We start from the raw sequence: 14557 nt of genomic DNA, 5'->3' as shown, positions 1-14557 counted from the left end.
TTGGAATTCCTATACATTGAAGACAGACATAAGTGCTGGAGTAACTCAGCCGGACAGGCAGCATCTCTGGAGGGAAGGAATGGGTGACGTTTCGGGTCAAGACCCTTCTTTTTACATTGCCGTGTTTGTGCGTGCATAGTGTGATAGTGCGTGCAATTAATAATATTCTAATATAATTCATTTCCGAAAGGCAATGGGAGCAATGACCTGGCTCACCTATGGGCATTGATACACACTCCCTGGTGACCGGTTGGGAATCCTTCGCAGCGTTGCAGTGGCGGTTGGTCCCCTCCTTTCAAAGCGCGTTACCATGGCGATAGCAAACACCAGTGCGTTCCCTGGCGGCTTCCACGCGACTGCAGCCATGGCCTTCATGTCGCACGCAGATGCGGAGCTGAAACAGTACATCAAATCTCACTCAATCTCAGAGATCTATGAGGTAATTCAACCGATTTTTGAAAAGAAAAACAATTCTGAACACGGCATTTCGATACTTGTTTTGAAGATGTTGTTTCATTTGGAGTGCAGTATAGGAAATAAGGGTCTGCAAATAACCCAAATCACCGCAGAGCATGTAGAACTCGTTGAACGAAACTTTAAAATCATACCGCGGCAGCAACATGTCATTCCGTTATTGTTTAATATACATTTAATTATAACTTAAATTCGTCACAGACATAAAGAAGATTTGCTTAGAGCATTTTTCATGTCTTGCATCCTCGTCAGTGCTTAACAAGGGGGGTAGGGAAAGCAAAATGATTGCATAAGTAAACTCCAAAAGATAGGAATTAAGCGCATGTGACTCGATGCTTAATAAGAAACTGCAGATGCTGGAAAAATCGAAAGTAGACAAAGAATGTTGGAGAAACTCAGCGGGTGAGGCAGCATCTATGGAGAAGGTGACGTTTCTGGTCTACATTTGCATTTACACAGGAGGACAGGTTTGAACGACAGGACCTCTGGCAATGGGCAGCACTATCTCAATAAGTAGATTGAAATGTCCAATAACAAGCGAGTTCGGTATTCCGACTGCGCATGCCCAGGTCATAGGTCACTCGCGATAAACACTCGTGGCAGCTGCGCCACTGCATGCTTCCGCAACCAGGGCACCAGAAGAAGCGCCAACTCCAGCCCAACTCTGCCCATCACGCCGGGCCAACCGACAGCCCCGGACCGACGGGACACCTGCCCGACGCAATGGCGGCCCAGGCCCACAGCCAGCGCGGAGCAGAAGCAACAATTCCAGCCCAACTCTGCCTGTCCCGCCAGGCCAACTGACAGCCCCAGACCAACAGGACACCGGCCCGGAGCAGTCGAGTTAGCGCTTCTTCTCCTCTGCAACGGGACGGCAAATTTGCAGATAACACAAAGCTGGGTGGCAGTGTGAACTGTGAGGAGGATGCTATGGGGATGCAGGGTGACCTGGACAGGTTGTGTGAGTGGGCAGATACATGGCAGATGCAGTTTAATGTGGATAAATGTGAGGTTATCCACTGGTAGCAAAAACAGGAAGGCAGATTATTATCTAAACGGTGTCAAGTTGGGAAATGGGGAAGTACAATGGGATCTGGGGGTCCTTGTCAATGAAAGTAAGCATGCAGGTACAGTAGGCAGTGAAGAAAGTGAATGGCATGTTGGTCTTCATAACATGAGGAGTTGAGTATAGGAGCAAAGAGGTCCTTCTGCCATTGTATAGGGCCCTAGTGAGACCACACCTGGAGTATTGTGTGCAGTTTTAGTCCTCTAATTTGAGGAAGGACATTCTTGCTATTGAGGGAGTGCAGCATAGGTTCACAAGGTCCCACGATGGCGGGACTGTCATATGCTGAGAGAATAGAGCGGCTGGGCTTGTATACTCTTGAATTTAGAAGGATGAGAGGATATCTTATTGAAACGTATAAGATTATTAAAGGTTTGGACATGCTAGAGGCAGGAATCATGTTCCCGATGTTGGGGAAGTCCAGAACCAGGGGCCACAGTTTAAGATCCTGCTTTTGCGGTTGCAGAACCTAGACTGTGGAATAGCATCCCGCTCCTCATCAGAACTGCCCCCATCATCGACTCCTTTAAGTCACGACTCAAAACCTATTTCTACTCCCTAGCGTTTTTGAGCCCCCCCGAGGGGGCGCTGTAAACAGTTTATGTATTGTTAGGTCTGTCTACCGTTGTATGTATCAAATTAGTGCCTGCACTGATGTGAAGCACATTGGTCAACGTAAGTTGTTTTTTAAATGTGACATACAAATAAATTTTTTATTATTATTATTATTATTATTATTATTATTATTATTATTATTATTATTATTATTATTATTATTATTATTATTATGAATAAGGGGTAAGACATTTAGAATGGAGACAGAAACACTTTTTCACACAGAGAGTTATGAGTCTGTGGAATTCTCTGCCTCAGCGAGTGGTGGTTGCCAGTTCTCTGGATACTTTCATGAGAGAGCTTGATAGGGCTGTTAAAGATAGCGGAGTCAGGGGATATGGGGAGAAGGCAGGAACAGGGTACTGACTGTGGATGATCAGCCATGATCACATTGAATGGTGGTGCTGGCTAGAAGGGCTGAATGGCCTACTCCTGCACCTATTATCTATTGTCTATTAACGAGCAAGGAAGGCCATTGGAGAGCGAGGAGGGCCGTCGGAAGCTCCTGGCAAGCACCGAAGGTGCCGTCCAAGAGAGGATCCTGCGCCGGGCGGCCTACGGTGGGTGCCGGAGGTTGGACGGGCCTGCAATGGTTGCTAGAGGAGGTCGGTTGAGGATGTGCTATCAAGATCCGAGGGACCCATCGTTGGGGTCGCCTGGAACAGAGGGGGTCCGCCGAAAACAAAGAGGGAGTGGGGGAGGCACTGAGATTGAAGAGGGATCCCGCGTGAGGGGGGCACTGTGAACAAAGAGGGACCATTGGGAACTACAGTGAATACTTTGTAACTTTGTCAATGTCCTATACGTGGCAACTCTGTATACTTTGTGAATGGTATGCAAAACAAAGAATTTCACTGTGACATGTCACATGTTAATAAAGTATCAATCATTTATTGACCATCTAATCATTTCTGGGAAGAGTTCCATGCTCAACAGGGTAATATTGATTGGGAAATTATCACTGCAGTAAATGGGGGCAGGGTGTGGTAAATGTGATTGCTCACTAAGGTAAACTAAATAGAAGTATCACTTAAGGTCGATGTGACTGACCTCTGGCATATACGCTGGTGACCATCCTTGCCGTACAGCATAACAATACATGATTCTCCAATGGTGGTCCAATGGTTTACATATCTGTAAACAGACTTCCTTTTCTTCTGCAATATTCAGCATGTGCTGGATAGTAGACAGTGGACTGACCTGACATTCATCCTCTCTGTGCTGGTTAGCTTTCCCCAGAAATGGATTTCAGTATTTTACATACTGCCCAACATATGATCGATCAACAAGGCTATTTGAAAATTAGCCAAATGTGCACCATATCTTGAGATGTGATTGGTCTGTTAATGATAAATTATTACCCATTGAAAAGATAATTGGGTAGCTTTGCAAGAGAAAACTAATTTCATGATAAATTATGTTGAAATATATTAATTCCAAATAGTGCTCATAGAATTATAGTAGCATTAATGGAGGCAGTTGAGTCCAAACTGTATTGAAAAGCAATTCACCCCCTTCACTTCCAATGAACAACATACATATACTCCAAGTTCTCTCTGCCCTTTCAGAATTATGGATGTCGGGCCAGTTCATATTGCTTCTTCTCATTCTTCCTATCATAATGTAACTTTAGACAGTGAAATAAAAGTATGCTTGAACATTAAATTGAATAATATCTAATTGTTCAGAGATTTGCCTATCCAGCGTGCTGGATCTACAGACTTGGACATAAAAATATATTACAGAAAATCAGTCTGAGGAAGGGTCTCGACCTGAAGCGTCACCTATTTCCTTCGCTCCATAGATGCTGCCTCACCCGCTGAGTTTCTCCAGCATTTTTGTCTACCTTGCAGAAAATTAACATCTGTTATCCTTAGTTGCTGAGAAATGGTTCTGTTCCTGAGAAGTTGCATCCTTATTATTACCAAGATACAAGTTTTTTGACCACTAGGTGAAACCTTAGTTCTAGAATTTAGCAATACCAAATAAGCAATCAAAGTGCTGTAACGTTTATCTTTTTATGTGTGTGTTAACGATGATAATCACTGTAAGTTATAATCCTTTGTATAAATTTTGATATTGCATAAGTGGGATCTCAGAGGTAATTGCACATTCAAATCCTTAATTATAACTATTCCACATTGGTGGACCACACAGGACCAGATAACAGTACCATGGTTTATGTAATTCTTTCTCTAATACTCTCTCACCTCCTCTACAGTACTTTTAAAAATCAATTGATTTGTTCATTTTTGATTTACCTGTCCTAGAATATCTGCTACATTGAATTCTGTTTAAATGATCCTGTAAAGGTCTGTGCAATGTTTTTATTACGTCAAAGTGCTGTATAAATGCAAGTTGAAGAGTCTAAAATAAACTTACAAATAAAGCTATCATGGTATTCTAAGTATTGAAACAGTTTAGTTGTAATAAGCGAGTTCTGTATTCTGACTGCGCATGCCCAGGTCATAGGTCACGCACTATAAACATTTTCGGTAGCTGTGGTGCTGTGTTGTGTGAAGGCCTGCGTTTCGTCCGTGGTCAGGGTTGGGCCCACGTCTCCGGCTGCTGGGCCATCCCCATCCCCTCCTGGGGGGGAGGCGCTCGGCTCTGCTCCGGCTCCCGGGGAGACTGTTCCCCAGAGGGCCGGGGACCGTCGACTGCGCCTCTCGCCTTGTCCAGTGGCTGTCGGTTGGCCTCCTCGGTGCTGGCGGGAGCCAAGCGGCGATCATCGGCGGGGATGCACACAGGGTGCTGCGGTGGCTCGGCGGGTCAGGCAACATCTCTGGAGATGGGTCTCGACCCGAAACGTCACCCATTTCTTTTCTCCAGGGATGCTGCCTGTCTCACTGAGTTGTTGCAGCGTTTGTGTGTATGTTTGTTGATGGCTGATGCTCGGTTTTTGCCCGCAACAGGGGGGTTGGCCGGCGGCCATTGGGAGGGGCGGGGTGTGCTGCAGTGTTCGTTTCTTAAAAGCAGATAGCAACAAAAACTATTAAAGGTATAACCATGGCAATCTTTAATTGATTCGTCAGACGGGAGTGGCGATCTACAATGAGCACAATCGTTGCTCAGTGCTTCTCTGGCTCTCACTCACAGAACAAAGGACAGTTAGCACAATTATACATTTTTCTTATCAGTAAAACACTCCTACCAAGTCTGAATAATGCATGACTGCAAGATTCTGCAACCTTTCAGAATATAAGAAAAGCTGGGTCCAAATCAAGCTCATTCAATAACAAGTTATTACCTATCTCTGGAGCATCAGCTATTTTTTCAATATTGGCTTCTTTATGGCCTTGAAAAGAAGCACTGCAGGCTGCCATCTTAATGTCTTTATTGAAAAGACAACCTGTCCTCCATATTGTGTTCCATATAATTTACAATGTCATTCAGACTTGGCACCGAGCCATTCTTTTGTTCTGCTAGTCCATGCTTTTGTAGAAGAACGACTCAATTTTAGATTTGACTATTAGCTCTTTCATTCCCTCCTTTTTATCAAACATGATAACATTCACAGTCCTCGGTAGGTACATACAATGGTTGCAAGTATTAGAGCAATGATTAGCAGAATGATAGAGCCATAATGTATCACACTACCCCAAAGTACACCAAACCAAAGGTATGGCTACCAGTTCAATAGTACCCCAAGGTCCATCAAACCAATGGCATTGCAACCAGTTCTCACTCTCTTCATTGACAACCATCCTGATGAAGCTTGTTTAGGGTCAATGGATCAGGTGCCACCTGTAGGCAGTGTAATCTTTTCAGCCGATATTGGGGTTGTGCCATAAAGTTCGCACCTGTCCGAGGGTGTTGCCAGTCTCTTCGTAGATTGTTGCACAGGTCAGGTGCTCCCCTCCTTTCATCCTGTGGTGGGGTTCATCACCTTGATCTAGACGCCATCGTATCGGGTTTGGACAGCTTCTCCTTGTAGGTTTGGATGGCCAAATGGGTGACTTCATGGGTGACTTCAATCTACATATAGATTAGGTGAATCAAATTGGCAGGGGTGCTGACGAAGAGGATTTCTTGGAATGTATGCGGGATAGTTTTCTAAACCAGCATGTAGAGGAACCAACGAGAGAGCAGGCTATTCTAGACTGGGTATTGAGTAATGAGGAAGGGTTAGTTAGCAATCTTGTTGTGCATGGCCTCTTGGGCAAGAGTGACCAGAATATGGTTGAGTTCTTCATTAAGATGGAGAGTGACATAGTTAATTCAGAAACAACGGTTCTGAACTTAAAGAAAGGTAACTTTGAGGGTATGAGACGTGAATTGGCCAAGATAGACTGGCAATTGATTCTTAAAGGGTTGATGGTGGATATGCAATGGAAGGCATTTAAAGATAGCATGGATGAACTACAACAATTGTTCATCCCAGTTTGGCAAAAGAATAAATCAGGGAAGGTATCAAGGGAAATCAGGGATAGTATCAAAACAAAAGATGAGCATACAAATTAGCCAGTAAAAGCAGCCTGACAGAGGACTGGGAGAAATTCAGAGTCCAGCAGAGGAGGACAAATGGCTTAATTAGGAAAGGGAAAATAGATTATGAAAGAAAACTGGCAGGGAACATAAAAACTGACTGCAAACACTTTTATAGATATGTGAAGAGAAAAAGATTAGTTAAAACAAATGTAGTTCCCTTGCAGTCAGAAACAGGTGAATTGATCATGGGGAACAAGGACATGGCAGACCAATTGAATAACTACTTTGGTTCTGTCTTCACTAAGGAAGACATAAATAATCTGCCAGAAATAGCAGGGGACCGGGGGTCAAATGAGATGGAGGAACTGAGTGAAATCCAGGTTAGTCGGGAAATGGTGTTAGGTAAATTGAATGGATTAAAGGCTGATAAATCCCCAGGGCCAGATGTGCTGCATCCCAGAGTACTTAAGGAAGTAGCCCCAGAAATAGTGGATGCATTAGTGATAATTTTTCAAAACTCTTTAGATTCTGGAATAGTTCCTGAGGATTGGAGGGTAGCTAATGTAACCCCACTTTTTAAAAAGGGAGGGAGAGAGAAAATGGGGAATTACAGACCAGTTGGTCTAACATCGGTAATGGGGAAAATGCTAGAGTCAGTTATTAAAGATGGGAAGCAGCACATTTGGAAAGTGGTGAAATCATTGGACAAAGTCAGCATGGATTTATGAAAGGTAAATCATGTCTGACGAATCTTATAGACTTTTTCGAGGATGTAACTAGTATAATGGATATGGGAGAACCAGTGGATGTGTTATATCTGGACTTTCAGAAGTCTTTCGACAAGGTCCCACATAAAAGATTAGTATGCAAACTTAAAGCACATGGTATTGGGGGTTCATTATTGATGTGGATAGAGAATTGGCTGGCAGACAGGAAGCAAAGAGTAGGAGTAAACGGATCCTTTTCAGAATGGCAGGCAGTGACTAGTGGGGTACCGCAAGGCTCAGTGCTGGGACCCCAGCTATTTACAATATATATTAATGATTTGGATGAGGGAATTGAATGCAACATCTCCAAGTTTGCGGATGACACGAAGCTGGGGGGCAGTGTTAGCTGTGAGGAGGATGCTAGGAGGCTGCAAGATGACTTGGATAGGGTGGGTGAGTGGGCAAATGCATGGCAGATGCAGTATAATGTGGATAAATGTGAGGTTATCCACTTTGGTGGCAAGAACAGGAAAGTAGACTATTATCTGAATGGTGGCCGATTAGGAAAAGGGGAGATGTAATGAGACCTGGGTGTCATGGTACACCAGTCATTGAAAGTAGGCATGCAGGTGCAGCAGGCAGTGAAGAAAGCGAATGGTATGTTAGCATTCATAGCAAAAGTATTTGAGTATAGGAGCAGGGAGGTTCTACTGCAGTTGTACAGGGCCTTGGTGAGACCACACCTGGAGTATTGCGTACAGTTTTGGTCTCCTAATCTGAGGAAAGACATTCTTGCCATAGAGGGAGTACAGAGAAGGTTCACCAGACTGATTCCTGGGATGGCAGGACTTTCATATGAAGAAAGACTGGATAGACTCGGCTTGTACTCGCTAGAATTTAGAAGATTGAGGGGGGATCTAATAGAAACTTACAAAATTCTTAAGGGGTTGGACAGGCTAGATGCAGGAAGATTGTTCCCGATGTTGGGGAAGTCCAGAACAAGGGGTCACAGTTTAAGGATAAGGGGGAAGTCTTTTAGGACCGAGATGAGACATTTTATTTCACACAGACAGTGGTAAATCTGTGGAATTCTCTGCCACAGAAAGTATATGGCTTTATTTGCTATATTTAATATTGGCTATATTTAAGAGGGAGTTAGATGTGGCCCTTGTGGCTAAAGAAATCAGGGGGTATGGAGATAAGGCAGGTACAGGATACTGAGTTGGATGATCAGCCATGATCATATTGAATGGCGGTGCAGGCTCGGAGGGCCGAATGGCCTACTCCTGCACCTATTTTCTATGTTTCTATGTTTCTGGATAGTTTGGAGATACGTGTAATACAGCACATTAGCATTTTCTATATTTAGCTAGTTCTCTAATTGTCATGGACCTATGCAATTTTAGGTCTGTTTAGTTTATTGCTTCCCCTGAAAACAATTATCATTCTTTATGTCCAGTCGGTCCTATTTTTAAATCAAAATGTATCATTCTTTATCAATTCCAAAAGTAACTTACCTTTTCAACATTGTGCTTAAGAACAATGTGAATTATACTAAATTTCATACAGCAATTATACAGTCATTAAACGTTTGGATTTGTACACATTGCTAAACTTTCTTTGGGTGTGTTATAAGCCATGAGGATTTATTTAACAAATGACATTCCAGATTTGATTACATTGTAGTACATCAATTTTACAGATCTTGCAATAATCAAGTTTTATTTTCTGATAGGCATTGCTGACAGGATTATTTGTTCAGTGTCCTGGTGATCCATTAATATTTTTGGAAGAGAAAATTAAAGAACTACAAAATCGAAAAAGTCAAGCTTTGCTTTTGTAAGTATAAAATCAAATTTGGAATTCCAGTTTTCTTCAAACATTCACATGTTTATTGCTTGGAGCACCGCACCATTCCACTAATTGAAGATATTTTGGGCTTGGATTGTTAATTAACTATGTCAATTGTTGTGATGTCGGCGATAATTCTAGGGAGCCTTTGATCTTAGGGCCCTTGAAAGTAACTGAAAGTAACTTAGAAAGTAACATAGAAAGTAATTAGACATTAACTTTTTTGCATGATGCCAACAAAACAATGCCCTGGAATGCCTGCTTGGAATTTAAAATATCACAAAATCAAGAAGAAATAGCTGTCACAACTTATTTGGATACATATTTTACTTTAAACAATAACATTAAATTTTGCTTCCTATTTTTGTTACAGGACAAAGGGAGGTCATATGGATTTGAGCTGGTGAGTTCTTTTATTAAGATATACATTGCAAATCATGGGCATTGAAACTAAATAACTTTATGCTTAATTTTGACTGCAATCAATGTTTCAAATAATTTGACTGCAATCAATGTTTCAAATTATTTGACTGCAATCAATGTTTGTATATTCCAAACCTTTTCAGTTAGAAGACTTCATATTGTCTAATTAATTGTGTTTTGTTGACTATAAATATTCAGATATATGTCAGTTAAATGGTATGAACATGTAGAGAAAGAAACATTTTTTGCAGATATGATGATGTTAACACCGATTACCATACCGTTACTCAGACCAAAAGTCTGAAAGTCTTAAACGAGGAGGAATAAAATAAATTTGCCTTCCAATGTGGCTAGAAAATGTTATCTTGATTACCATTATTATCCTCTCTTAACTGATGAATCAGTGCTCCTCCACATTGAATAGTATTGGGAAGAAGCCTGAAAGTATCACATTACGCTTGGGAGCGCTTGCCAGAGGAGCCCGCTGCTGCTCCAATTTTCTTTAGTTCTTAATAGGGATGTTTCATAACCATAAAAATTAAACCCTATCAATTAATCCACAGCATTTCATAACTTGTCATGATGTTTTTGTAGTAAATGCCTTCTATGTTCTGTTGTGCTGAAGCAAAGCAAGAATTTCATTGTCCTATCAGGGACACATGACAATAAACTCACTTGAACTTGAACTTGTTTTCCCCTATGATAAAAGTTCAGAGAACCTCATTCACTTTCCTCCATTTTCCTCCCACATTTCATTTGTGTCTCAAATAAGTCGTGTTTTTGAATGTAAGAACATGTGAGAAAGTTATTTGATTCAAGGGGAAAAGATTTCAAGGGATCTAGGGATAGTACACGAAAGTAGCTCTGAAGTAAAACATTAGCTATGATATTAAAATCAATAACCCCACTCTCACCATCGACGGCACCACTGTCTCCCCATCTCCCCAGGCCCGCAACCTTGGCGTGATCTTTGATTCCACCCTCTCCCTTGAGCCTCACGTCCGCCATGTCATTAAAACCTCCTTCTTTCATCTCCGCAACATCGCCAAACTCAGACCCTCTCTCACACCGCCCGCTGCTGAAAGACTCATCCATGCCTTCATCTCCTCCCGACTGGACTATTGCAACTCACTTCTCCTTGGCATCAGCTCCACCTACATCAACCGACTCCAACTGGTCCAGAACGCAGCCGCCCGACTCATCACCCATACCAAATCCTGGCATCACATCACTCCAGTCCTCAAACAACTTCACTGGCTTCCCATCTCCCACCGGATCACCTACAAAATCCTGATCCTCACCTACAAAGCCCTCCACCATCTGGCCCCCCCATATCTCATTGACCTCCTCTCCCCCTACCAACCCTCACGGTCCCTCAGATCCACATCAGCCGGTCTCCTCTCCATCCACTAGTCCAACCTCCGCAGTTTTGGGGACAGAGCCTTCTCCAGGGCAGCTCCCAGGCTCTGGAACTCCCTCCCCCAACTGATCCGCAATTCCGTGTCCCTCACCATCTTCCAGTCCCGCCTCAAGACCCATCTCTTCACCTCTGCCTATCCTTAGCCCCACGCCCCCGTCCCTTTTCATCTGTGCATTAATTGCCTCATACTGTGTTTTGTATTGAATTCTGTCTTTACTTTGTGTACTAGTCATGTCTCTACTATTTATTTCATTCCCCTTACATGTTTTTCCTCTACATGCTCAATTTTTGTAAGGTGTCCTTGAGACTCTTGAAAGGCGCCCATAAATAAAATGTATTATTATTAAAAATATATTTGTTATTATTATTATCAAATGACACCAGATCAAGTGGCCTAATAGTCATTGAAGGTTGAATAGCTGACAAATCAGTAAATTTGGCCAATGCTAAACAATAACTGAAAAACATAGAAAACATAGAAAATAGGTGCAGGAGTAGGCCATTCGGTCCTTCGAGCCTGCACCGAGCCTGATCATCCAACTCAGTATCCCATCCCTGCCTTCTCTCCATACCCCCTGATCCCTTTAGCCACAAGGGCCACATCTAACTCCCTAGGGCCACATTTAATTCTAGGACCTACTAAACAGTTTAGTAGGTCCAGACCATCCATGAAAGATTTGTTATTCAATGCCATTAAGTGGATAAATCTTTCAATAGTTTACAGATTGCATAAGCCCTGGGTTTCTCGGTGCCACATGTTGTCCTATCATTTTATACTGTATACAATTAAATGGTTTGATGATCTAAATGACTTTTAAAATATTAAACCAAGCATTTCCTTTCTACTCACATCTGCAAATAATCTGTTTTATGTGTAGATTTTGTATATGATGATGTCAGTCACTGTACAAGTTATCAGGAAAAAAAGAGGTCATATTGCTCCATATTGAATCAGATGTAGCGCAGCCAGAGCAAAACCTACTATTTGTCTGTACAGCAGCATGAATTAAAAGGCCATTCACACATTTTGCACAAACATCTGCAGTCTTCAAACAAAACTTTAACTTGATTCTAAATTCTGCTGACATTGACGACAAAGATTTAGGTGGATTCTATTGCCATTTTCAAATTTAAAATTATTTTTTGTGAGGGTTCCACTGGGTATCCTGCATGAGCTGGTGTTTCATGATGGGTGTCAGAGGCAGTGCAGATATGACTGAGAACTCCAAAACGCAGGATGCAGAGGCTCACGTTTGCCTTTTTAGAGTTTATAGGGAATTGTATTTCTACCTTAAATTTTTTTGTTGTTGAAAATTAATGCCTTTGGAGACCAAGTCATCCAGGGTAATTTGCGACCTTCTACAGATATAGTTCAATCCACAGATTTGTTCTTGGTAGATATACCCATGGAAGCCAAGTTTGTCATTATCACCCTCAACTTTCTGACCTCCAGATCTATGCCATTTTCCACCATTTGCTCTTCATTTTGACATCAAGAAGTTGATGGTACTCAAAGAAAAACGATTTTCTTTACTTTTCCTTCAGCAGAGATTGAGCAGGTGCACTGATTTGACAGCATTATAGGGTTTCCCAAGGCTCACAGGGTCTGAAGTGGTAGGGCTTAGGGCCTGACCCACGAGCATGCGACCTGCATGTGGATACAAATATATGAAAACAATTTTGCTAATTAATTATTTGACTTTATATCGATCAAGTTTACACAGTTTGGCATCTTCAAGCATCTTTTATTTTTGGTGGTCTATTGTTCTGTTTAGTATATTTTCAATATTTTACTCCTTCCTCATGCAGGGACATGTTTGTCACAGATGATTTCCGACAAAGTATGACAAAAATGATAGGCAGTTATTTAAACTATCTCTTTGATCTGGAAGCAGGTCTGGTGGTAAGCAGATTTCAATTTTCTATTTTCTAAAGTTAGATAAAGCCTATGGCAGGGTAAATGACAAATGTGTATTTCTAATTTACTCTAAATCTAGCTTTGAGTTTATCAGAATTTAAGTTATATGTCATTGTATTTCAATATCTCATCTGTGAAAATTTTAGAATGATACAACACTTGCCGGTTACAATTCTATTTTTGCTTGATCATTTATATGTATTAATTAAACATAAATTATGTTGCACCCCTGCCGAACCTTTACATTCCATCTTTAGCTTCCTCACTGTCCTCCCCTACCCTTTGTGCTGCTGCATTTATATTTTTTGCCTCTCTTTCTTCGGTTCAATGCATTAGGCTTTTACCCAGTCCTTTCAACCAATCTTAATTGTGGGAAATTTATGGTAAACCCTCATGGGCAACCCCCCAGCCCCCCACCATAGTCCGAGGGTTTACTGTAATGTACTCTAATTTAAAGCACAGTGTGGTGTATTGTTAATACTGTATCTTATGTAGCTTTTCTTGAATTGTTTTATCCACACACCAAATAAGATTGAAATCAGCGATGGATAGAGGGAAAGTTAATGTCATAGCGATTTGAAATTCCCTTGCTTCCTATTAATCCCATGCCCGATTTATTTTAATAAGCATGTTTCAAGCACATCCAAAGCCCTTGCCTCAAGTGTTGAGGACCTTACTGACATGCAAAACCTATTGTATGATAGTGGAGATCGCAACTCTATTTTACCCTAAGGCTGTAATATGCCATTTGACTGTGGTAAGCTAGCTCAAAAAGATAGGCCCTGTCAAGAGAATTTAATTTAAAAAGAATTGTGTGGCCCAAAAGGAACATGTGCGGCACTCTAGAAGACATAAGGAATCCTTGGGCCTTTCCTTGTTTGGATTTTCCTCAAGTCACCTCATAGAACAGATAACTTTCTGATCTTCAAAATTTCAAGTAAAATCATTGTGAAATGTATATTTTTATATTCAGTGTATGACCCCCCTCTTTCAGAAATTCATTGAGGAGTTGATTGTTTCTAGTTGCTAACTAATATCATCTTCATGTCACTTTGATCAAGTTTGGGCTAGTGTTATGTGAATGAGATGCAAGAGTTAAAATGGTTCTTGTTTTCTGTTAGCAATTTGTCATAAGCATTCCTCTATTGCTACATGAAGTCAGCAGACTGGAATTTTAGAAGCGAAGTACAAGACAAAGCTGGCCATTATATCATAATGACCAATGATGAATTTCAACATATTGGTCTTATTTTTTAATAATTTTTAGACCAGAAGGAAAATTAATTATTGTATACTTTTTGCAGCTTCCTCCAGAAATGCATGAGAGAGCATATCGGTTCCATTTGAACTCTTTATTGAAGAAGTACTTTTCGTGAGTACATTTTTCAGAGCTATTTTGTTTTATAAATTTAAGTTTTATTTTTTTTAGGAAATTGTCAACTGGTATAATCCCTTAATCATAAAGTTTTACAATTTGTCAATAACGAGCATAGACATGGATTAATTTACTGTAAGGCATATGTTTGATATTATGGATATTATTCTCTGTTTTAAGTGTCACTTGGTGTGTATCTGCAAACCTTGTGGGAAGCTAGGGAAGAAATTGCGGAGTCCCTTGCTGATATATATGCATCATCTTTAGCTAAAGATGA

General features: G+C 41.3%; 1 protein-coding gene across 1 annotated transcript; it reads left to right on the top strand.

Moving 5' to 3' along the window:
* The first annotated feature begins 215 nt into the window (after nucleotides 1–215).
* LOC116984986 (dynein regulatory complex subunit 6-like) lies at nucleotides 216–14281 on the top strand. The gene is made up of 5 exons (XM_033039346.1): nucleotides 216–439; nucleotides 9029–9132; nucleotides 9518–9547; nucleotides 12797–12890; nucleotides 14210–14281. The coding sequence occupies exons 1-5, from the start codon at nucleotides 311–313 to the stop codon at nucleotides 14279–14281; spliced, it is 429 nt and encodes a 142-aa protein (XP_032895237.1). The 5' UTR covers nucleotides 216–310.
* The last annotated feature ends 276 nt before the right edge of the window (nucleotides 14282–14557 follow it).

The sequence above is a fragment of the Amblyraja radiata genome, chromosome 21, assembly GCF_010909765.2.
Source record: "Amblyraja radiata isolate CabotCenter1 chromosome 21, sAmbRad1.1.pri, whole genome shotgun sequence".
NCBI classification, from domain to species: Eukaryota; Metazoa; Chordata; class Chondrichthyes; order Rajiformes; family Rajidae; genus Amblyraja; species Amblyraja radiata.
This window is presented reverse-complemented; position numbering and strand designations above follow the sequence as displayed.

Coding starts and splice junctions, on each gene's coding strand:
- LOC116984986 (XM_033039346.1), top strand. CDS start 311: ATGGCGATAGCAAACACCAGTGCGTTCCCTGGCGGCTTCCACGCGACT. Junction 440..9,028: donor CAATCTCAGAGATCTATGAG/GTAATTCAACCG, acceptor ATTTTCTGATAG/GCATTGCTGACAGGATTATT. Junction 9,548..12,796: donor GGTCATATGGATTTGAGCTG/GTGAGTTCTTTT, acceptor TTCCTCATGCAG/GGACATGTTTGTCACAGATG.